General features: G+C 41.5%; 1 protein-coding gene across 3 annotated transcripts in view; it reads right to left on the bottom strand.

Annotated features, from left to right (window-relative positions):
• Window positions 1–20,765, bottom strand: part of MRPL45 (mitochondrial ribosomal protein L45) — a 216,766-nt gene that overhangs the window by 27,108 nt on the left and 168,893 nt on the right. For all 3 annotated transcript variants that reach the window (XM_073608271.1, XM_073608270.1, XM_073608269.1), the window contains 2 exons: window positions 18,315–18,464; window positions 15,454–15,624 (listed from right to left, as the gene is read on the bottom strand). In XM_073608271.1, the coding sequence (XP_073464372.1) occupies window positions 15,454–15,624; window positions 18,315–18,464 (321 nt within the window). The remainder of the gene's footprint in view (window positions 1–15,453; window positions 15,625–18,314; window positions 18,465–20,765) is intronic.

The raw sequence follows: 20,765 nt of genomic DNA, 5'->3' as shown, positions 1-20,765 counted from the left end.
AAGCCCTATTTTCCTGATCGTACAGTACACGACACAAGCTTCTCTAGTCTAAATCATTACGGCTGGGACATCCAAAAGCACTCTTAAGCCTCATACACACGCTTAGATTTTCAGACGACCGAACGTTCTTACGACAGAATACGTCAGAAGTGACGTAATAAGTTGAATAGTTTTGAATGTATTGTTTCGTTTGAGCATGCGCAGTCTTGCTTTTACAATTTTTTTCATACGAAAACCATTCATAATGAAACAAAAATTGGACGTTGACTTCACATCCGACAAAAAATTTATAGTCTGCACATCCAGCTTTTATCTAACGAAAAAGCGAAATCGGCTGTCGAAAGCACCGTACTAAACGATCCGAAAATCGGCAGACAGCTTGTCGTACAAGTTTTTCCATCAGATTTTCCTATCGTGTGTACGAGCCTTTAGGGGTTGTCAACAAAGCAAACAATGCCAACAGGCCCACGTAACAAACAGGTCAAAAAGAACTTGACAGACTGAGAACAGCTTGTAGCACCTTACACCTGAAACCGACATCAGAGGAGGCAAATCTGAGAAAAGGAAGCCTGATGCTGAAAAGCCCAAGAAGAACAAACAGATCTGGCAGAGTGTGCTTTAACAGGAAGGAACACTATCCTTCGAACTATAGGTCTTAATGATACTAGTCTGCTCAATCTAGCAACGGTAGGGCGAAAGGCAGAAAGACCCTTGTGGGAATCATGAACAAAACAACAAAGAGGGAATACATTTTCCTAAAAGTGGTGATAGCCGACAGGTAAACGCTCACAGTGCACCATGTTCACACAGTGGAGATAAATTTCCCTAGGGTGTTTTAGAGTTAGACATAAGGAAGAACAATATCCTGGATTAAAGTGGAAGGCAGATACTAGCTCCAGGGGGAAGGAGGCCTTGGGCCTACTTCTGGTGCAACACTACCAGTATGGTACTGGTGCAACACTAAGAAAAGCTCCTTCCATGGACAGAGACTCTCCTGGCAGAGGTAATAGCCTCCAGAAAGGCTATCTTACGGTTAAGGTCAGGCAAGAATCACAAAATGGCATTGCTGATTACCAAATGCAAAATGCAGATAGCGTTGATGATGCGTAAATAATAATAAACTTTATTTAATATAGTGCCTTTTAAAAGGTGGCTTCTCAAAGCGCTTTACAAGGAAAACACAAGAAATTTACAGGATAAAAAAAAAGAAAAAAAGGAACAATTAGATGAAAGCTTGTCTAAAGAAAAACGTTTTTAGATTCGATTTAACTGAGTTTAGAGAAGATGACTCTCTGCTGTTTTTAGGAAGTGAATTCCAGAGTTTTGGAGTATAGCAGGAAAAGGCTTGGTCTCCCATTGAATGTAGGTAAGTAGTGGAGACACATGGCAAACCAAAATTTGAGGAGTGGAGGTTACAAGGGGGGAGCAAGTTGATAAAAGTTCAGAGAGATAATGGGGTACCAAGCCATGAAGGGCCTTATAGGTGAGCAATAGGATATTAAAAGTCTATGCGAAACCTGACAGGTAGACCATGCAAGGACTCCAGAATTGGGGTAATAGGATCACTTGTACCAGACCTTGTCAGGATACTGGCTGCAGAATTTTGAACATACTGAAGTCGATTAGTAGTGGAAGATGGAAATGTGCAGTTCTGACCATATGTAGGGATGGATCTGGAATTACAGGCCATACACTTGGTCCAGGCAGCAATGGTCTGAGATACTGATATAGACACAACTTTGGGCTCCCAAAGCCAAAATTGCCTTAAAGGATAAGTCCACCTTTGTACATATTATACCCATATTTAGGGTGTAGCATATAGGTTGTTATAGTACAGCACCTGCCTGCACTTCCCTTGCACCCCCCCTGACAGCGGACCTTCATCCTGCACACACTGTCACAATATAAAAACAGTGCAACTATGTGGGGTTCTGACCACATGGTGGCATCATTCATGCAGTTTTAGGTTTATACACTGCTCAAAAAAAAAAAAAAAAAAAAAATTAAAGGAGCACTTTGAAAACACATGAGATCTCAATGGGGAAAAATATCATGCTGGATATCTATGCTGATATGGACTGTGTAATGTGTTAGGAACAAAAGGATGCCACATTGATGGGAATGAAAATTACTAACCTACAGTGTGCTGAACTCAAACACACCCCTAAAAACAACGTGAAAAAAGGATGCAGCAAGCTAGTCCATTTTGCTGAACTTTCATTGCAGAAAATTAAAATAGTACTCAGTTTGTATGGCCCCCTACGTGCTTGTATGCATGCCTGAAACGTCGGGGCATGCTCATAATGAGACGGATGGTGTCCTGGGGTATTTCATCCCAGATCTGGATCAGGGCAGCAATGAACAGAACATCCTGAACAGACTTATGTGCAACCTGGTGGCATCGGATGGACCGAAACATAATGTCCCAGAGGGGTTCTATTAGATTTAGGTCAGGCGAGCATGGGGGGCCATTCAATGGTATCAAATCCTTCATCCTCCAGGAACTGGCTGCATACTCTTGCAACATGAGGGTGGGCATTGTCATGCACCAGGAGGAAACCAGGACCCACTGCACCAGCGTAGGGTCTGACAATGGGTCCAAGGATTTAATCCCAATATCTAGTGGCAGTCAGGATGCCATTGTCTAGCCTGTAGAGGTCTGTGCCTCCCCACATCATCACTGATCCGCCACCAAACTGGTCATGCTGAACGATATTATATAGGATAACATTCTCCATGGCTTCTCCAGGCCCTTTCACGTCTGTCACATGTGCTCAGGGTGAACTTGCTCTCACCTGTGGAAAAAGGACCTGCCAATTCTGCTTAATGGCAAATTAATGCCAACCGAGCTCCACGGTGCCGGGCACTGAGCAAAGGGTCCACAGGTCACCCTCATGAAGTCTGATTGTTTGGTCAGAGACATTCACACCAGAGGCCTGCTGGAGGTCAGTTTGTAGGGCTCTGGCAGTACTCATCTTGTTCCTCCTCACACAAAGGAGCAGATACTGGTCCTGCTGATGGGTTAAGGACCTTCCACGGCCCTGTCCAGCTCTCCTAGAATAACTGCCTGTATCCTGGAATCTCCTCCATGCTCTTGAGACTGTTCTGGGAGACGCATCAAATCTACTAATGAAATATGAGTGGTGTATCCGCGCAACGGAACAGAAAATTAAAAAATTGGAGAAAATGGAAAAAAATGGAAACAATGGAAGAAATCGCATAAAGGACTGCTGCCTCCACAGATGTGATTTCCACCTAGGTGGAAAAAACAGAAGGTAAGTGAAGGGTTAGTGTGTGGGTGTGGCGCTGTCCTAATTTATAGAAATACTTGGTAAAATTGTGTGTAGCCAAATCCCATATGTAAAGTCGCATAAATCAAAATTGCAAATAAAAAATTCAACGAAAATAAAACCAAACATAAAACAGCAAAGTGACCCCCTTTGGAGTGTGTAGGTGTAACGTTGTCCTAGTGGAGAAAAAGGAAAAAAATGGAAACAATGGAAGAAATCGCATAAAGGACTGCTGCCTCCACAAATGTGATTTCCACCAAGGTGGAAAAAACAGAAGGTAAGTGAAGGGTTAGTGTGTGGGTGTGGCGCAGTCCTAATTCATAGAAATACTTGGTAAATCGTGTGTAGCCAAATCCCATATGTAAAGTCGCATATAAAGTATAAACCAAAATTGCAAATAAAAAATTCAACGAAAATAAAACCAAACATAAAACAGCAAAGTGACCCCCTTTGGAGTGTGTAGGTGTAACGTTGTCCTAGTTTAAAAATACTTTGTAAATCGTGTGTGTGGCCAAATCCCACATGTAAAATCGCATGTAAATTATAAACAAAATATAAACAAAATCGCATATAGCAAATTTAACGGCTAGGTTGGCCCCCTTTGAATTGGGGGAGGGGGAAGAGGGGATGAAATAAAAAAATGACTTTAGCCAAAGCTATTCCATCCGCATAAAAACCCCATATAGTGATTGACAAACATAACATTGCTGAATAATTACATAGGTTAAATCGTGACTAGTGCTCAGTGCAATTTAAGTGAAAAACAGGACATCTTTGTAAAACAAGGCAGGTATTTGTATTAATCTTGGAGACCAGGTGCTCGTGTCTTGTGATCATGCGGACACTCACCAGCTTCTTTAACCCCTGCAGGGGTAATGCGCAGTCACAGTGTATGCCACTGTGCGGCAATCCACAGGCTGTTTCTGGGTCATGGTGACGTTTTAGGCATAAGAGAAGAAAGAGGAGATTCCATAGCGTAAAACCATAAAACACTCTTTATTGAACGCAGATGACAGAATGGTACTCACATTTAAGCAGTTTATAATAGGCAACCAAATGTCATCAAAACAGGAGAGCGTCAGATTTAAGTTGGTGATCCTCTGGGAGATGATGCAAAAGCGTCAGAATAGGCCACGCTCAAATCTACTGGCAATGGCACTTATTGATGTGCTATCCTGGTGGAGTTGGACTGCCTGTGCAACCTCTATAGGGTCCAGGTATCGCCTCATGCTACCAGTAAGGACACTGACCCTAGCCAAATGCAAAACTTGTGAAAAAGTCAGAAAAGATGATGAGTAGGGAAAACAAACGTCAGTGGCCTCTATCTTTAAAACCATTCCTGTTTTGGAGGTTGTCTCATTGTTGCTCATCTAGGGCACCTGATAATTTCATTAACACCAAAGCAGCTGAAACCGATTAACAACCCCCTCTGCCACTTAACTGACCAGATCAATATCCCAGGAGTTTAATTGACTTGAGGCTATACTCTGTGTTGCTATGGCCATTTGTATAGTGACTTTATTGCAATAATATAGTTAGGTTTAGTAGCAGCATATGTTTACAGAGGCCCTCCCCCCTCCATTGATATGTAAATAACTGAGACAGGATGTTCTTTGCAGGAAGTTGGTGTATGTAGGAAATGGGTGGGAGGGGCTTGGGGAGAGGTGGAAGAAGAAACGTGTTTGGGAGGACAAAGAGGGAGACATGGATGCGAGGAGACGCTTTTGTGAGTTGGACTCTGAGCAAGGAACTATGAAGGACACCTTGACCCCTAAGTTGAGTAACTGTTTAGTTTACTTAATGTGTACATATTGTACATGCTTATATTTGTAGGCATATTTTGTAAGCTAGAAGTTGTGTTGTGCATCCTACAGTTTGTATGTGCAGATTTTTCCCTGTTTAGTAAAGCATTGATACACTTCAGAAGTCTAAGCTTCCTTGGTTTTACCACAAGAACTTAATAGATAGACGGAAAGCATTACATACTCTGGTTAAAAAGTGTGTGTATGTATATATATATATATATATATATATATATATATATATATATATATATATATATATATATATATATATATATATATATATACACACACACACACACACACACACACACATCGTTTATACTCGAGTATGAGCCGAGTTTTTCAGCTTTTTTTGTGCTGAAAAAGTTCCCTTGGCTTATACTCCAGTCACTGTGCCCATCTGCAGCCTCATGCACCTGATCTCCCGGCGCTGTGACATGCAGTCTAGTCGGCGGCCGTCCAGTGTAACAAAGCCTGGCATTCTCCTCCTCCTCCATGATAGGCAGAACACTGACTCACTGCTGGGAAACTGAATTAGTGTTCCGTCACGGACGAGGACAAGGCGGAGCTTTGTTACACAGGACGGCCGCCGACTAGACTGACTGCATGTCACAGCGCCCGAGATCAGGTACATGAGGCTGCAGATGGACACAGTAGAGGCATGCAGATGGACACTTTTGACCCTCTTTTCCACTTACAGTAGCTGCTGCAGTTCTCACCCTAGGCTTATACTCGAGTCAGTACGTTTTCCCAGTTTTTTGTGGTAAAATTAGGTGCCTCGGCTTATATTCGGGTCGGCCTATACTCGAATATATATTTTACAGTGGGGATGGAAAGTATTCAGACCCTCTTAAATTTTAGATATACAGACACACACACGTATGTATTATGTATGAAGTCTACACACCCCTGTTAAAATGTCAGGTTTCTGCGATGTAAAAAAAAAATGAGACAAAGATAAATAATTTCAGCACTTTTTCCACCTTTAATGTGACCTATAAACTCTTCAACTCAATTGGAAAACAAATCTTTTTTTTTTTGGGGGGGGGGTGGGGTTCAAAATAAAAAACGAAAATAGTGTGGTTGCAAAAGTGTGCACACCCTCTTAGAACTGGGGATGCCATCAGCTTAACTCGCACAATTTCATACCCGCATGTCAGTCCGACTTCAGGGGAGATTTTAGAGACATCTGTGCAGATTCCTGCACAGATGTCGATACAAATCTCTCCCAGTCACCAAAAGTAGTACAGAAACTACTCTTGGGAATCGGACGGTGCCACTGCCGGCAACAGGCGCCGATTTGACATGTCAAATCGCATCAGTGAGAACATAGGTTTTAAAGTGCCTCTGATTAACCCCAAATAAAGTTCAGCTGTTCTAGTAGGTCTTTCCTGATATTTTCTTAGTTGCATCCTACAGCAAAAGCCATTGTCCACAGAGAGCTTCCAAAGCATCAGAGGGAACTCACTGTTAAAAAGTATCAGTCAGGAGAAGGATACAAAAGAATTTCCAAGGCATTAGATATACCGTGGAACAGAGTGAAGATAGTCATCATCAAGTGGAGAAAATATGGCACAACAGTGACATTACCAAGAACTGGATGTCCCTCCAAAATTTATGAAAAGACGAGACGAAAACTGGGCAGGGAGGCTGCCAAGAGGCCTACAGCAACAATAACCACTTCAGCCCCGGAAAAATTTACCCTCTTCCTGACCAAGCCATTTTTTTTTTAAACAGCACTGCGTCGCTTAAACTGACAATTACATGGTCGTGCGACGTTGTACCCAAACAAAATGTATGTACTTTTTTCCCACAAATGGCTTTCTGCGATTTTTATTTTTTGCGCTATAAACAAAAGAAGAGTGACAATTTCGAAAAAAAAACACACATTTTTGTAACTTTTTGCTATAATAAATATCACTAATTTAAAAAACAAGTTTCTTCATCAGTTTAGGCTGTATGTATGTATGTATGTATATATATATATATATATATATATATATATATATATATATATATATATATATATATATATATATATATATATATATATATATATATATATATATATATATATATATAGTTCTACATATTTTTGGTAAAAAAACAGACAAAAAATTGCAATAAGCGTATATTGATTGGTTTGCACAAAAGTTATAGCGTCTACAACATAGGGGATAGATTTAAAGCAGACATATCGGACACTTGACACTTTTCGGGACCACTGGCATTTATACTGCGATTGGTGCTATAAAAATGCACTGATTACTGTATAAATATCACTGGCAGGGAAGAGGTTAACACTAGGGCTGATCAAGGGGTTAAATGTGTTCCCTCACTGTGTGTTCTAACTGTGGGGGGAAGGGACTGACTTGGGGAGACCAATCGTTGTTCCTATATACTAGGAACACACAGTTTCCTCTACCCTGACAGGACATGGATTTGTGTGTTTACACACACAAATCCCCATCCTTGCTCTGTCAGGAGCAGTCGCGGGTGCCCGGCGGACATCGCGGCCGCCGGCGCTCGAGCATCGGCTCCTTAGGTAAAATGATATATGAGTAAATCCGCGCAATGAAAAAAACAAAAAAGATAAAAAAGGGAACTGCTGCCTCTACAAGCGCACCTCAACCTGCGTGGAGTGCAACAAGATGATAATGAGGGAGAATGTAGGTGTGGCGCTGTTCCGTTGATTTAAATGTTTTTATGATGGAAAAAAACAGACAGATAAATTATCTTTTAGTATTCACGTCTAAAAATTACAAAAAAGGGGGAGTGTGTATTCCAGTGGTACCGTTCTTATAATAATACTGAATCCTCTGTATAAAAACCGTATTTAGGGGGTATAGCTAATGCAAAGTAAAATAGATAAAATAAATTGAATTCTGTCTAAATGTGTTATACCCCCTGGCAGTCGGTTGCCGATGCAATCTCAACAACCAAAAAGGGTGATCCAGCTTACCCAACTTACTCCTATATTTAATTGTCAAAATTAGGTTTGAGTGATTGGGGTGAAGTGTCCAAACTGTGTTGCACCCCCTGGGTGTCTTATCAGTAAAAAATATATATGCAAACGGAGACCTTTACTATTCAGCAACAATATGATACAAAGGTCAATATGTTCAAATTGATTAATGATGCGTTCTACACAATCTGTGCAACAATTGAAAGTGAAATGGATAAAATAAATTAAGTTGTGTTATACCCTCTGGCAGCCGGTTGCCAATTTGATCTCAACAATCAAAAAGGGTGGTCCAGCTTACCCAACTTATGCCTCTATTTAATTGAAAGTATGGGTGAATGATTGCTGTCAGAAAGCTGTTTTCGTCTAGCCGGAGGTGTTGCAAGACGTTCGTGACCCCGTCTTACGTCACCTCCGGCTAGACGAAAACAGCTTTCCGATGGCAATCATTCACCCATACTTTCATGCTTATACAATTTATCTTAAATGTGAGTACAACTTTTTAATCAATAAAATAAAGTTTTAATAAACGGTTTTACACTATGGGCATCCCTTCTCTTCTACATGGTGAACATTCAAAACGCTGCTAACAACACTTAAAGCACAGACCAGGACCATCAGGGATTGCTACACATTGGTAGATACTGTGGCTACGCAGTACCCCTGTGGGGGTGAGGCTATTTGGTGAGTGCATGCACAGTAGAAGCACCATCACTAGCAAGCACCTAAACAAAAAGTTTTTTCTACAATATTGTCTTTCAGCAAGCAACAAATATTGCTTTTATTTCAGAGCACTTGTCACTTTGCTAAATAGCTTATTTGTCATCACTGGACACTTTTTAAGCACTTAGCACTTTTTATATGCACTTTTATTAAGACTGTTTAAAGTTAATCGCACAGATTGTGTAGAACGCATTATTAATCAATTTGATCATATTGACATCTATATTTTATTGTTGGTGAATAGGAAAGGTCTCAGTTTGCAGATACATTTTTTACTGATAAGATACCCAGGGGGTGCAACACAGGTTGGACATTTCACCCCAATCACTCAAACCTAATTTTGACAATTAAATAGAGGAGTAAGTTGGGTAAGCTGGATCACCATTTTTGGTTGTTGAGATTGCATCGGCAACCGACTGCCAGAGGGTATAACACATTTAGACAGAATTCAATTTATTTTATCTATTTTACTTTGCATTAGCTATACCCCTAAATACAGTTTTTATACAGAGGATTTTTTATTATTATAAGAAAGGTACCACTGGAATACACACTCCCCCTTTTTTGTAATTCTAGACGTGAATACTATAAGATAATTTATCTGTCTGTTTTTTCCATCATAAAAACATTTCAATCAACGGAACACCGCCACACCTACATTCTCCCTCATTATCATCGGCTCCTTAGGGACACGGCGCATCCCCATTACTCCTTAAAGCGCCCACCGTACAGTTACGGCGATTTGCGCAGGAGTGCCATTCTGCCGCTGTGAATTGACTGTGGGCAGTCGGCAAGTGGTTAAAGGAGCTGCAGAAATATCTGGCAAGTACTGGCTTTGTGGTAAATATGACAACAATCTCCCATATTCTTCATATGTCTGTGCTATGGGGTAGAGTGGCAAGATAGCAGCCTTTTCTTACGAAGAAAAACATCCAAGCCCGGCTAAATTTTGCAAAAACACATCTGAAGTCTGCCAAAAGCATGTGGCCAAATGTGTTATGGTCTGATGAAATCATGTTGAACTTTTTGGCCATAATTCCAAAAGATATGTTTGGCAAAAAAACACTGCACATCACCAAAAGAACACCATACCCATAGTGAAGCATGGTGGTGGTAGCATCATGCTTTGGGGCTCTTTTTCTCCAACTGAAACAGGGGCCTTTGTCAAGGTAGCTGGAATTATGAACAGCGATCAGTGCTTTAAAAAATGCACTGATTACTGTGTAAATGTCACTGGCAGGGAAGGGGTTAACACTAGGGGGCGATCAAGAGGTTAACTGTGTTCCCTATGTGTGTTTCTAACTGTGGGGGGATGGTACTGTCTAGGAGGAGAGAGAGATATCGGTGTTCATACATAGTATGAACACACGATCTGTCTCCTCTCCCCTGAAAGAACCGGGATCTGACATCACACAGATCCCGGTTCTCGCTCTGTCACAAGCGATCGCAGGAGCTGGGCAGTCATCGCGCCCACCAGGTACTCGCATCGGCGCCGGGCACACGCTGCAGGTGCATTCCCCTAGTGGCCAAAAGGCGAAGCGACGTAAGGCAACGCCGTTTCACCAAGCCGTGCCATTCTGCCGCAGTAAAACTGCAGCGGCTGGTCGGCAAGCGGTTAATGGACAAAAACACAATATATTGCCCAATTTATTTGGTAAAATATAAAAGATGATCTCATGCCAAGTACATAGATACCAAACAAGACATGCTTTAAAATTGCGCACACCCGTGCAGCGGCAACAAACTATGTACAGGTTACCACTTTAGATTTAGAGGTGGTCTACTGCTAGAATTACTGCACTCAATCTGATGTTCGCAGTGATACCTCACATGCATAGTGCAATTGCTGTTTACATACAACATGAGACGCTGGCATTCGCCTTTGCGTGTGAGCACCGGGGGACAGGGGGTGCTTTAATTATATATTATTTGCCTTTTATTTTATTTTTAAACTGTCCCTTTCATTTTTATTTTTTTTTCACTTATTATGACAGCAAAAAGGTAGTAATAGGTACTCTTTTTTTTGAAAAATGTGGGGTCTTTTAGACTCTAGATCTCTCTTCTGCCCTTAAAGCATCTGACCACACCAAGATCGGTTCTCAATTTAAATATGGCACTGTTTATATTTGGTGATGAAATGCTCTTAGCTTCCGATTTCTTAGGCCATAGAGATGATTGGAGCGGCTTTGGTTTCCGATCAGCTCTATGGTCAGCTAGAGGAACCACCGGCTACATTCTCGGGCTTCCCGGTCGGACAGGAGAGCCCGAGTAAACCATGGAAGGCGGCGGGAGGGGGACGTCCCGTCCCATTGCTTGTAAAAGCAGTCTAGCTACTAATTAGTCGCTAGGATTTCTTGTACATGAAAGCCGACCGCTGGCTGAAAAAACATTACCAAGATGATGCCTAAACCTGCAGGCAACATCCAGGTAGACCCACTCAAAATGCAGTGACGTACCTCTACGTTGCAGGTCCTTGTTGGGTATATTTTGGAATGTTCTTTTTTTTCATGCAGCCTGTGGGCTGAACGAAAAAAAAAAAAAAAAAAAAAAGATTCCTCCATTCATTCGATCGATATTAGATTTAGATACATTAGAATATACCGCCCTGCATCCACCCACTTCTAATGATGGGCTGAACGAAAAAAAAAAGGAACCTAATGCCGCGTACACACGAGCGGACTTTGACCGGACTGGTCCGACGGACAATCCGACCATGTGTGGACTCCATCGGACCTGCAGCGGACTTTTTCGGTCGAAAGTCTGACGGACTCTAGATTTGGAACATGTTTCAAATATGTCCGACAGACTCGAGACCGGTCGAAAAATCTGTTAGTCTGTATGCTAGTCTGATGGACGAAAACCGACCCTAGGGCAGCTATTGGCTACTGGCTATCAACTTCCTTATTTTAGTCCGGTCGTACGTCATCACGTATGACTCTGTCGGACTTTGGTGTGATCGTGTGTAGGCAAGTCCGTTCTTTAGAAAGTCCGTCGGGAGTCCGTCAAAAGTCTGTCGGAAAGACTGTCGGACCTTTGTTGCCCAAAAGTCTGCCCGTGTGTACAGGGCATAACCGATTCCTCCATTCACATCGATGTGGATGAAGAAATCTCTGCCAAGAAAAATGAAAAAAAAATATGCCGAAACATACGGGCAATCTTTTTTTTTTTTTTTCTTTTTAATTGCTGTGGTGAAATCGACTCCTACAGCAATTTAGTCACTGATTTACTTATGCTGAAAGCAAACCCGGTTGCTGTCAGAACAGATCAGTGCTGCAGCTGAATGGCGTACCTGCAAACAATGGTTAACAATAAAACACAGTGACAAAACATTACAATATAGCAGTACAGTGTAAAGTACAGTAAAACAGTAAGAACAGAATAACTCAATAGAAACAACTATTTTTGGCTTTTTACATTTTTTATGTTTTATTTTTTGTAACTAAAAACTTTAAACGTTCCAGGTTAGGGTCTCCTAGGGTATACTAAAAATCCATTAGTGTGTGGTAGCGACGGAAACAGTCCTGGATGCAGAGACCAGGTTGGCCAGGACAGGAGGGACAAAAATAGCGGGCATCACGAAAATATCCGCTTTTCTACAGTCACATCTTTTTTGGGGTGCTCTTTGGGTAGGGATACCAAGGGAGGACATCTGGAAAATGCCTCTCATGCAGCTGGCTCACTCCATCTGGTTTGGGAAATTGGGCCACAGCACCTTCTGGATACAAAAGGGCAGTTGATGATCGATTCCTGGAATTTTAGGAAGGATCCAAGTCTTCCTGACATTTTGTACAGTACATAAGTGTTGAACAAAGCCATTTGGAATATATATCTTGCCTTATGGGTAACTAAGTATGGCCCCCTCTGGTCATTGAAGTCCACCCCTCCCATTTTAAGGTTGTACTCGTGGACACAGAGGGCCTCCTCAACAACACCATTCACCGTTGTAGTTTGGACTTCCGTAGCTGCGTGAATGGAAGACAGAACAAAAATGTTCTGTTAGTCCTTCCACCTCACTGCAAGCAATTCATTACTTCTCAAGAAGGCTCTCTCCCCCCCCTATTTAATTCTGGAATTTACAAGCTATTTTGCCTCACGGTGCCACATGCGCCAATTCTAAATTCAAAAAGGTGTCTAAAAAGTGGCACGCTTGTGTAATAAATGTCCTCAGACAAGTGGTACCCCTTTCCGAATAAGGATGACACCAATTCCCAAACAATCCTGCCGCTGCTCCCTATGTAGTCTGGGCAGTCACGGGGCTCCATGCTGCTATCTTTTCCCTCAAACTAGGAAACTCCATGTATAGCCTGTTGTCCTGTCACAGAGCTTATACATTTTGACCCTGAATCTGGCATGCTTGCTAGGGAGAAACTGTTTGAAAACAAGGCGGCCAGAAAACGTAATCAGGGATGCTTCTATGCAGACAGCTTGTTGGGGCATATACAAAGCTGCAAATTTTTGGTCCAAGTGGTTTACACAGGGGGGCCAAATTTTGTGGAGCCAATCATACAGATCTTCCACGAAAAACAGCTCAAACAAAACCGAGGGGAGGTAAATCTGCTGTTTCCACCTGAATTCCAGGTTGGCTAGTAAATATGGGGGGGGGGGGATTTGCAAGCGCATCAGTAAGGGCACTATGGGCCTGTGTTGGAATTCTTGGTGGTTGCGGGACACTACTTGCTAGTCACCACATCAGCTTGAATTGCACTTCTAGGACTCGCCATGCCAGCAAGTGTTACTGCAGTGCTGGTTTGTCTGCGGCCAGAATGTACAATGCCACTGGGGCTCACTAGAAGGTAGAGCGGAACTGGTACGGGTCACTCTGCTGCATACGAGAATCATGCGATTTTAGCACCCTTAGCAACCTGGGAACAGGGTCGGTTAACACCTGACCTTAGCAGGAAACTCTACTTCGTCATTAGAGCTATCTGTCAGGGTGCTGCTGCTCTCTACAGGTTAGAATAAAGAGCCCGATTCTGACAGTGAGGTCTCCCCATCGATCTCATCTGTCATGCTCAGTTATCCTGTAGGCCTCTTCACTAGTGTACCTTTCATTTGACATTTTGGACAATAAATTTAAAAGGTACCTAGTGCAACTTACCAGGTAAAAAAGGACCTGGTTGTCGAGGACCGTTTAAACAAAAATATTTAACTGCTAGCGCTAGCAGAGATCAGGCCTGACTCTGCCAATGTGGCAGTTTTGTGTGCTGTGTATCGGAAGTGACAGTGATCTACTGACACTGCACTTGTTTGGGGGGGTTAATCGCAGGTGCTGGGGGTCATTCTGCTAACGCTGCATTTTTGGGAGCACTATACTATTGGGGACGCTAGTATAGTTCTGATCAAAGATATTGATCAGTTCAGACTATACTAGTAACGGAGGTGTATAGTGTGTGTGAGTGTTAGTGTTACTGGCAATTAAAGGCTTAAAATGTATTCGTGAATATTTGGCGGCCAATCTGACGCTGTCTGGGATTGGTGCTAACGCTAACTGGCATCCCTCGTAACATTAATACAGTGATCAGAAAAAATATCTGTACACTGTACTAATGACACTGGGACAGGGCAGTAAAAAGAGTTAACTGGGGAGATCAAGGGGTTAAATAAACTTTATTAAGGACTATATGGCGGGTACCCTGACCCTATCTGGGACTGACGCTAATGCTATCTAGCTTCACCAGTGACACCAATACAGTGATAAGTAAAAAATCTTTACACTGTACCTAGTGACACTGACAGAGGTAAAGAGTTAACGGGGGGGGGGGGGGCTATCAAGGGGTTAAATGTGCCTGTGTGTTCTGGTGTCAGTGTAGTGCTTTTACAGTAGATGCTCTCTGCTCTCACGCTCGAACCAAAAAGGAATCCAGGAGAAAAGATTGCATCATCATGTAAACACAGGCACAGGACGTTTTGCCATTCGTCAAAACCGATCAGCAGACCCAGGCCATAAAGCATCGGTTCTGAATCTAAGCCGATCACCACAGGGTCGGTGGGCTCGAATCATGCACAAGTAAGTGATTTCACGCAGAGAGGCCGCCCTACTGCAGTAAATGTACCTGGGACGGTCCGGAAGAGGTTAAAGAATAAACCTCCAAACCAAATTAAAACGTATTAATGCTTTGTACATGCTTGTTGAAGCGGATGGTCTTAAGAATTGTAAAATATTTGCTAGTCTAATGTGTTTGGAGCCTCAATCAAAAGGACAAAGATGCACAGTGCTTTATAAACAGCAACTATATAGAAATTTAGATTTTATTTTTGGCTGAGCCTGGGTTCACCACTTCCTGTGCAAATGCAAAGTCTGTGCGGTGCAATTTCAGCCATACATTTTGTATGGCTTAAACAAAATCACATCAAAGTGGCGCAGGACCATTTTTCCCTGCAACTGAATCGCATTGCATGGGTGTACGCACCCATGCAATGCGATTCTGGCAATCGCACTGCGTTTTGCGATATGTTTCGGTGTGTCGTTAAGATAACACTGACACCCGCAGCCGTGCGATTGCAATGCAATGTGCGAAATGCAGCAAATCCTGTGTTTCCCACATCGCATAGGTGTGAACCAGAGCTCAGTCATGGTAAACTGAAATCTGTTATTGCACTGCCAGATTGAACTAGCTCAAGAACCATACACTAAACATTACATGGTAGTCTTTTTTACGTTACCTGTACTTACCTTAACAATGGGATCCTTAGGTGGTGCCCAGGCAGGAACTATTTTTCCATGCATTCTCCATGCTCCATATGGGTTTACCAAGTGACGTTCAAAAACAACATACTCCAACACATCCCGTGGCTTATCCTTTCCACATTCAACTCGGCCAAATCGATCATAGATTATTAGGGTCTGTAATCACAGTTAACAGCAGAATGCAAGCAAAGAAGAATGAGTGAAGTAAAACGGATACTTTTTTTCTATTGACTATAATATGTTATAGGCTTTTTAAAGAGAGCAGCTAATTATTTGGCCCCGAATACTTTAAACACAAAAATACATACAATTTGATGGTTGCTTGAAACATGACAGTCCAACAGCCTTTGGGCCTACTCATACTATAGAGGGCCAAACAAAAAAAACATAACCAGATTCCTCTATCTACACTAAACAGCGCAGATGGATGGCTATTCTGCTGGCTCTTGCATTCTGACAGCCAGGACCTGTCAAAAAACCGACGACTAGCTGCAGTTACTCTCTGACCACCCACAGAGAAATTTGATACGTGTATGGCCAGCTTGGCCTCAGAATACCTTACCGTACATTCCTCCCTGCTCATCTTTTCACATCTAGTCTCACCACATGCACCTTTCATTTAATTCATATCCCAGCCTTCTATCCTGATTTATCTGACCCAACCTGTACTAAAGCACTAAAGCCCTGACATCTTTCTTGTGAATTAGCTCATGCCATTCTTAAGGCTGGTTGACACCAAAACAGAGTGCAGGAACGGTGTGTTCCATGTGCATTTTTCAAACCACAGGCGAACGCCCTTGTGATCTGCATCCAGGTGCCAATGAATTGTTAATGGCACCACAAACGCAGATTGCAAATGCAGTCGTACCTGAAGCCACCAAATTGCATGCTACTGCAGTGCTTGCACTACTTTTTCCATGATTCGGTGCAATTTGCAGCCCATTCAAATGAATGGGTAGTCAAAACAGACCTCACAAGAATGGTTGCGTTTCAGTGTGAACTAGTCCTTAAAGCATATTTCCATTTTGCAGTCAAATTTGACAAAACCCACTATATGTTTATTATGTGTTCCCATTAACAAACTTGCCAAAAAAAAAAAAAATTCTACCTCAGGAGGTGGTGTCATGGCTTATTGAAAGGTTTTTAGATAGAGCCTGTCCTAAGTCTGTTCTCATTAAACATACTCTGCATTGAAGTCTCTACACCTTTAACAATTTGTTAGGGCAGACAAGTGTTCAAATCTAGTTACAATTAATAATGAAGATATCTGAGGGGGTAATTATGGCAAAAACAGCTGCCAAGGCTGGAAGGTCCAAAACTGAGCATCTAAAAAAGGCAAGTTGCAAATTGTGTTATTTTTTTTTTCAAGTTATGTTAGGTGAATGGGGATATGTAACAAATATAAAGAAGGTTTTATCCCAATTTGGCTGCAAAAGTGGAAATACAATAGGTTCTAACACCATCTTATGCTCCAGAGTCTCAATTAACCCTTATTGCATTACCCATCATTGTCCAAGGTCCGTTTATCTTCTTTTATATATTTATGTGATATACTGCATATAGATTTTCCCTTTACTGAATGTTAAGTACTAAATAGATTTTTTGAACAGAATAATTCCATATTTTTAAAATATAGGCAAAATATCCATGCTAGAACACACAAAATAATAAATCAGCAGTCAGTACAAATGCGTTGATTCCAAATTATATTGTACGCTAAGATAACATGCAGCGCTAATTAATGCAAAATATAATAAAAGCATGCATACAATGTAGTTGCTGAAAGATGGAAATTGCCGCACCAACTTCAGTGTAATAGACAGATACACTGCACCACTGTGATAAGGCAAATCTCCTTACCAGAGGAAATGGACCCTCAAATTATAGAGAGGTCAATCGCATATTGTTTTTAACAGACACCTCTCCAAGGAGCTATACCGCACAACACATGCAAGATTCTCAATAAGCCTTAAAAGGATAGTTCACCATTACAAAAAAACTGCCTATGCAGGTAAGATAGGTTTGTAGGATTAAAACAAACTGTGCAGCTCTGACTAAAGACAAATATTACCCTTTCTATAGGCACAGGCCATATACATACCTTATGAAACCTGAGTGGAATACTCCCAGGACGTTGCTAAGTACTCTCCCCTGATGCAGTAGCTCTGAGCTCAGCATTTGAGAACTCACCTCTGTGATAGTGGAAGATGACTAGGCCTCACTTAGAAACATCCTGGGAGTATTCCAGTCAGGCTTCATAACGTATATAAATGGGCCTATAGCAAGGGCTTTGATCAACTTTAGTCAGAACTGTACAGTTTGTTTTCTACAGATGCCCCTTATCTGCATAGGTAGTTTTGTGGTAAAGGGTGAACTATCCCTTTAAGAAGCAGAGTGCCTAATGGACAGCCATAGACATCAGTGACCTGCACCTTAGAAGTAATCTTCATCTACTGGTGATCAGATTAACCTCGCAAAGGCCTCTAATTCCAGTGATCAGAGCTGCAAATCTAGAACTGGAATTTTTTTTCTGCTTTGCCCAATAAAGCTAAAAGTCACAATTCCATTGCGCTAGTCTGTCTCTGGGCATCTTTGTTCTGTTTGTTCTGATTCCTCTCATTTAGCTGTACAAAGCAGGTTTCTGTGTCTATTTTTCAATTTTTTTTTTTTTTTTTACATGCATGTTATTGAAGCCCAGAATTGGCTGCTTACCTCTACCATAAATTAAGCTCTGGCAAAGAATATGCATTTTATCTTTGATGCGTTTGATTTAACCTCCACCCACTACAGTTCTTCGCTATCACAAATATACCAGATACCCTACACAAAGGAAGTTTGTCAATCACCTGCTTGCTGTGCATTCGAACAGTCACTTGACCGTAAAGATTTCCCTTCGATACCATTTCAGGGCATCGGACCTGCACGATTCTGGAAGGCTCAAGAGACGCCACAAATGACCAGTGTATTGTGCGATATCTATTGCCGCGCACCATTTCCTAAAAGATGAGAAATAGAAAATAATCTGGAAGATAAGGAGCTGTCAAGTAACAAAATTTATAGGTTAACATTACATGCTGCATTGTTTCGTTTTTTTTCACAATAAAAACTTGTACTTTATAAAAGGAGAAGTTGGTTTTTGTCATTTCAAAAATCAACAAATAATTTTTTAGTACACATCTGCTTGAGCATGCATGGTTCCCTTCCCCGCATGTAACAGTTACATGGGATTATATGCATCTTTGTAGCCTTTGCTGTATCAGGTAGGTTGTGTTAGGTCTGGTCTCTTCAACCAACTCTCCCACGGTTTCATACATCTTTGTGAACGCCTATATAATTGGTAAGCCAGTTTTTTTCTACCAATTATTTCCATAATCGGAATGCTGGTGGGGCAAGCAATATCCCAAACATTTTGGTGTCTTAAATTTTCTTACAAGACAAATAGTGTGGGGCAATTCTGCACCATATGTATTATGGTGCCTGGCTCCATTTCACATCTATCCCATCTATTGGCGTTTCCTTATGCCCCCAAAAGTATAATTTTTGCGGGGTTCAGTATTTTCAATGCAGAATGTAGAGAAGGGCAAGCTTTTGCATAAGAGAAATGGAAACTTTAGTTACTATGGTTTGAACGTCTGATCATTCAGTATCTGTCAATGGTTCTAAGTAGTCTTCATCGCCTCTTCTACAGAGTAGTGTGTAAACAGTTAAAAAGGTATATTGAATTACCTGTAAATTCTTCATTGAGTAAAGCATAGTACATAGGACTTCACAGAATATGGGTTATATGCTCCTACCCTCAGGTGATTGACCACTGGCAAAAACCTTTGCTAGGCCACCCCCAGAGCGTACCCACATAATACCGCCCACTCAGTGAGGCTCCAGTTTTTTGGTAAGCAATTAGAACTCATCATCAAGATCTGGTGGGGGCTTCTCCAAGATAGAAAACTGACAGCAAAAAAAAACTTGTTATCATAATTGTACGTTACAGGACTTTTATTCATAGTCCAATGGAAGTACCCAACAATAATGAGTTTGCAACATCATAACAAAGAACTGCCAATTGGCCCACAAGAAACACAAGGGTTAAATCCTTTCCTGCCTATACTCATATGCGGATGGGTTTTCTTCTGTAACACAAATGTGTGTACCAGTGTTTGTGCTGGGAAAAAGGCCGCACAGTGCGCTCCCAGCAGACTGGGCTTTCACAGATAGCCCTGGGTCTTGTAGTAATGATAGGAAACCAGGACTCCTGGTTCCCGATCACCTGATCGATGTGATAGCCTCTGTGTTAACAGAGGGCCAGATAATGGCCTGGCAAATCTGGAATAAATATGCTTGATGCTGACAAGACCAGGACACATCAACAGCCCTGGTAGAATGGGCTTTGATGGGAAAACTAGGAACCTATTCCTTAACCGCTTCAGCCCCGGAAGATTTTACCCCCTTCCTGACCAGAGCACTTTTTGCAATTCGGCACTGCGTCGCTTTAACTGACAATTACGCGGTCGTGCGACGTTCCCACAAATAGAGCTTTCTTTTGGTGGTATTTGGTCACCTCTGTGGTTTTTATCTTTTGCGCTATAAACAAAAAAAGAGCAACAATTTTGAAAAAAAAAAAACGCAATTTTTTTTTACGTTTTGCTATAATAAATATCCCCCAAAAATATATATATAAAAAAAAAAGTTTTTTTTCCCTCAGTTTAGGCCGATATGTATTCTACATATTTTTATAAATTCACAGCCAAATGCAGAAAGCATTGGTGGGATGGGAAAATGAGAAAATGGGAGATTCTGTATGTCTACTATTTCAAGAAATTCCTCTCATCTGAGGGAAGCAGATCTAGTAGACGCTTTTGGAATTTTGCTGGATGAAGAAATCGGTTTACAGATTTTAAGTCTAGTATGGGCGGATGCCCCACTTTGGTTTTGGGTCTGTAAATAGAACAGAAATCTTGAAACTTTTTTTTTTCTTTTTTTTTTTTTAACCACTTCAATACAGGGCACTTATACACCTTCCTGCCCAGACCAATTTTTAGCTTTCAGCGCTGTCGAAGTTTGAATGACAATTGCGCGGTCATCCATCACTGTACCCAAACTAAAATGTTATCATTTTCCAACAAATAGAGCTTTCATTTGGTGGTATTTGATCACCTCTGCAGTTTTTATTTTTTGCTAAACAAATAAAAAAAAAGGAAAAGTTTTGCTTTTTGTTTCGGTTATAAAATTTTGTAAATAAGTAAGTTTTCTCTTTCACTGATGGGCACTGATAAGGCGGCACCGATGAGGTGGCACCAATG

Source organism: Aquarana catesbeiana, linkage group LG12 (assembly GCF_042186555.1).
Source record: "Aquarana catesbeiana isolate 2022-GZ linkage group LG12, ASM4218655v1, whole genome shotgun sequence".
Classification (NCBI taxonomy): Eukaryota; Metazoa; Chordata; class Amphibia; order Anura; family Ranidae; genus Aquarana; species Aquarana catesbeiana.
Note: the sequence above shows the minus strand (reverse complement) of the source record. Positions and strands in the feature narration are given on the sequence as shown.